Raw genomic sequence first — 1505 nt, 5'->3', positions numbered from 1 at the left:
ATTAAGTATTGTCTCAATCAAGACACTGAAAACAGTCACTGGAAATGTATTTGCGCAGAATTCTCTGGTTTTTCCCGAATACAAAATAGGTTTCTGTTTCGGAACAAAAAAACCCAGTAAAGAAGTCGGAGCACTGTGGTAATTGGGGAGACTGCTTGCCTGAAGTGAATGGAGAGGATGGATTCACCGTCTGTTCCGAACTAATGGAAAGAGCCTTGACTACTGCATTGGGAAAAGGGTAAGGTGAATGTTAATGTCTTTATAGTAATGCATGTAGCTTATTCATACACAGTTTACAGTACATATTGCAAGGATATGGTTACTCTAAATGTATTTCATACTCAGTCTACTTTAGAGGAATTAGTGGAAGTGTTTGATCTTGCTCTTATTTTACCATTAACATTATGATTGACAGTAATGCTGTGATACATTTGAAATGCCATGTGGTTCTCATTATTAATGATAATATGATTCTATATCTACAGTGTACGTCTGTTTACTCTCCACAGCTGATGGCAGCAATGGCATCTCCATGTGCATCCTCTTGTCCCAAAACGTTCCTAAATAAAGTCTGAGAGCAGTTATCAACCATGAAAACACCAAGATCATTCCTGTTCATTTTCCTCCTACATCACGTGAGTTATTTAATATTAACTAAACTATTTTTTCTCAGGTATGAGGAATAGCCTACAGTCGAAAATGACATTATTTTGTTATTTCAATGTAGGCTATTCATATCCAAGATATGACATGGTCAAATGTGTCACTATCAGATAGTTTAGGCTCAATGATGATCTGGTTAGTAGGATTTATTTACTAAATAAGTCAACTCTCAAACACTTTGCAAGACATGGCAAATACATAAAAAAAGATTGTCATGCAGGTGACATCAAATAGGAGTTAAGTTTCAAATCAGTACAGTATTTTAAAGCATACTTGACAATGTTTAAATTTACACACCACCTCTAAAACAAAATAAAAAAGGTTTGTATTCAATGTATTCATTTTACTTTTTGTTGACGACTGGCCCCACTGTGACTGGGCTATAGAGAAATAACACATTCAGGATAATTATAGGCTATACAGTAGAAGTCTATTTAATGCAATTACAATTAGAATAACAATTACAATTATAATAACAATTACAATTATAATAACTATGTCATTATTTATAAATCGCTGAACTTAATCTGTGTCAGTGTTGATAGAGTTGAATTTCATATAGCAGAGCTATGGGGACAGGCATGGTCTACATTAACATATCATACATCCCCGAGCCGACTAGGTGAAAAATCTGTCGATGTGCCCTTGAGCAAGGCACTTAACCCTAATTGCTCATGTAAGTCGCTCTGGATAAGAGCGTCTGCTAAATGACTAAAATGTAAATGTAAATATAGCAGAGCTATGGGGACAGGCATGGATTGACATTAACATATCAAATGTCTCTGTTCAATATACAATATAACATGAGTTTATAAAATGTACCATAGGAATGGATTCCATAT

At 34.8% G+C, this 1505-nt stretch overlaps 1 protein-coding gene across 1 annotated transcript in view; it reads left to right on the top strand.

Moving 5' to 3' along the window:
- The first annotated feature begins 877 nt into the window (after window positions 1–877).
- Window positions 878–1505, top strand: part of LOC121554871 (neurexophilin-2-like) — a 22581-nt gene continuing 21953 nt past the window's right edge. Inside the window, exon 1 of the mRNA XM_045212012.1 lies at window positions 878–883. Within this exon, the coding sequence (XP_045067947.1) occupies window positions 878–883 (6 nt within the window). The remainder of the gene's footprint in view (window positions 884–1505) is intronic.

The sequence above is a fragment of the Coregonus clupeaformis genome, chromosome 40 (assembly GCF_020615455.1).
Source record: "Coregonus clupeaformis isolate EN_2021a chromosome 40, ASM2061545v1, whole genome shotgun sequence".
In the NCBI taxonomy this organism is placed as follows: domain Eukaryota; kingdom Metazoa; phylum Chordata; class Actinopteri; order Salmoniformes; family Salmonidae; genus Coregonus; species Coregonus clupeaformis.
The sequence above is the reverse complement of the archived record's forward strand: the minus strand, read 5'-3'. Positions and strand labels throughout refer to the sequence as shown.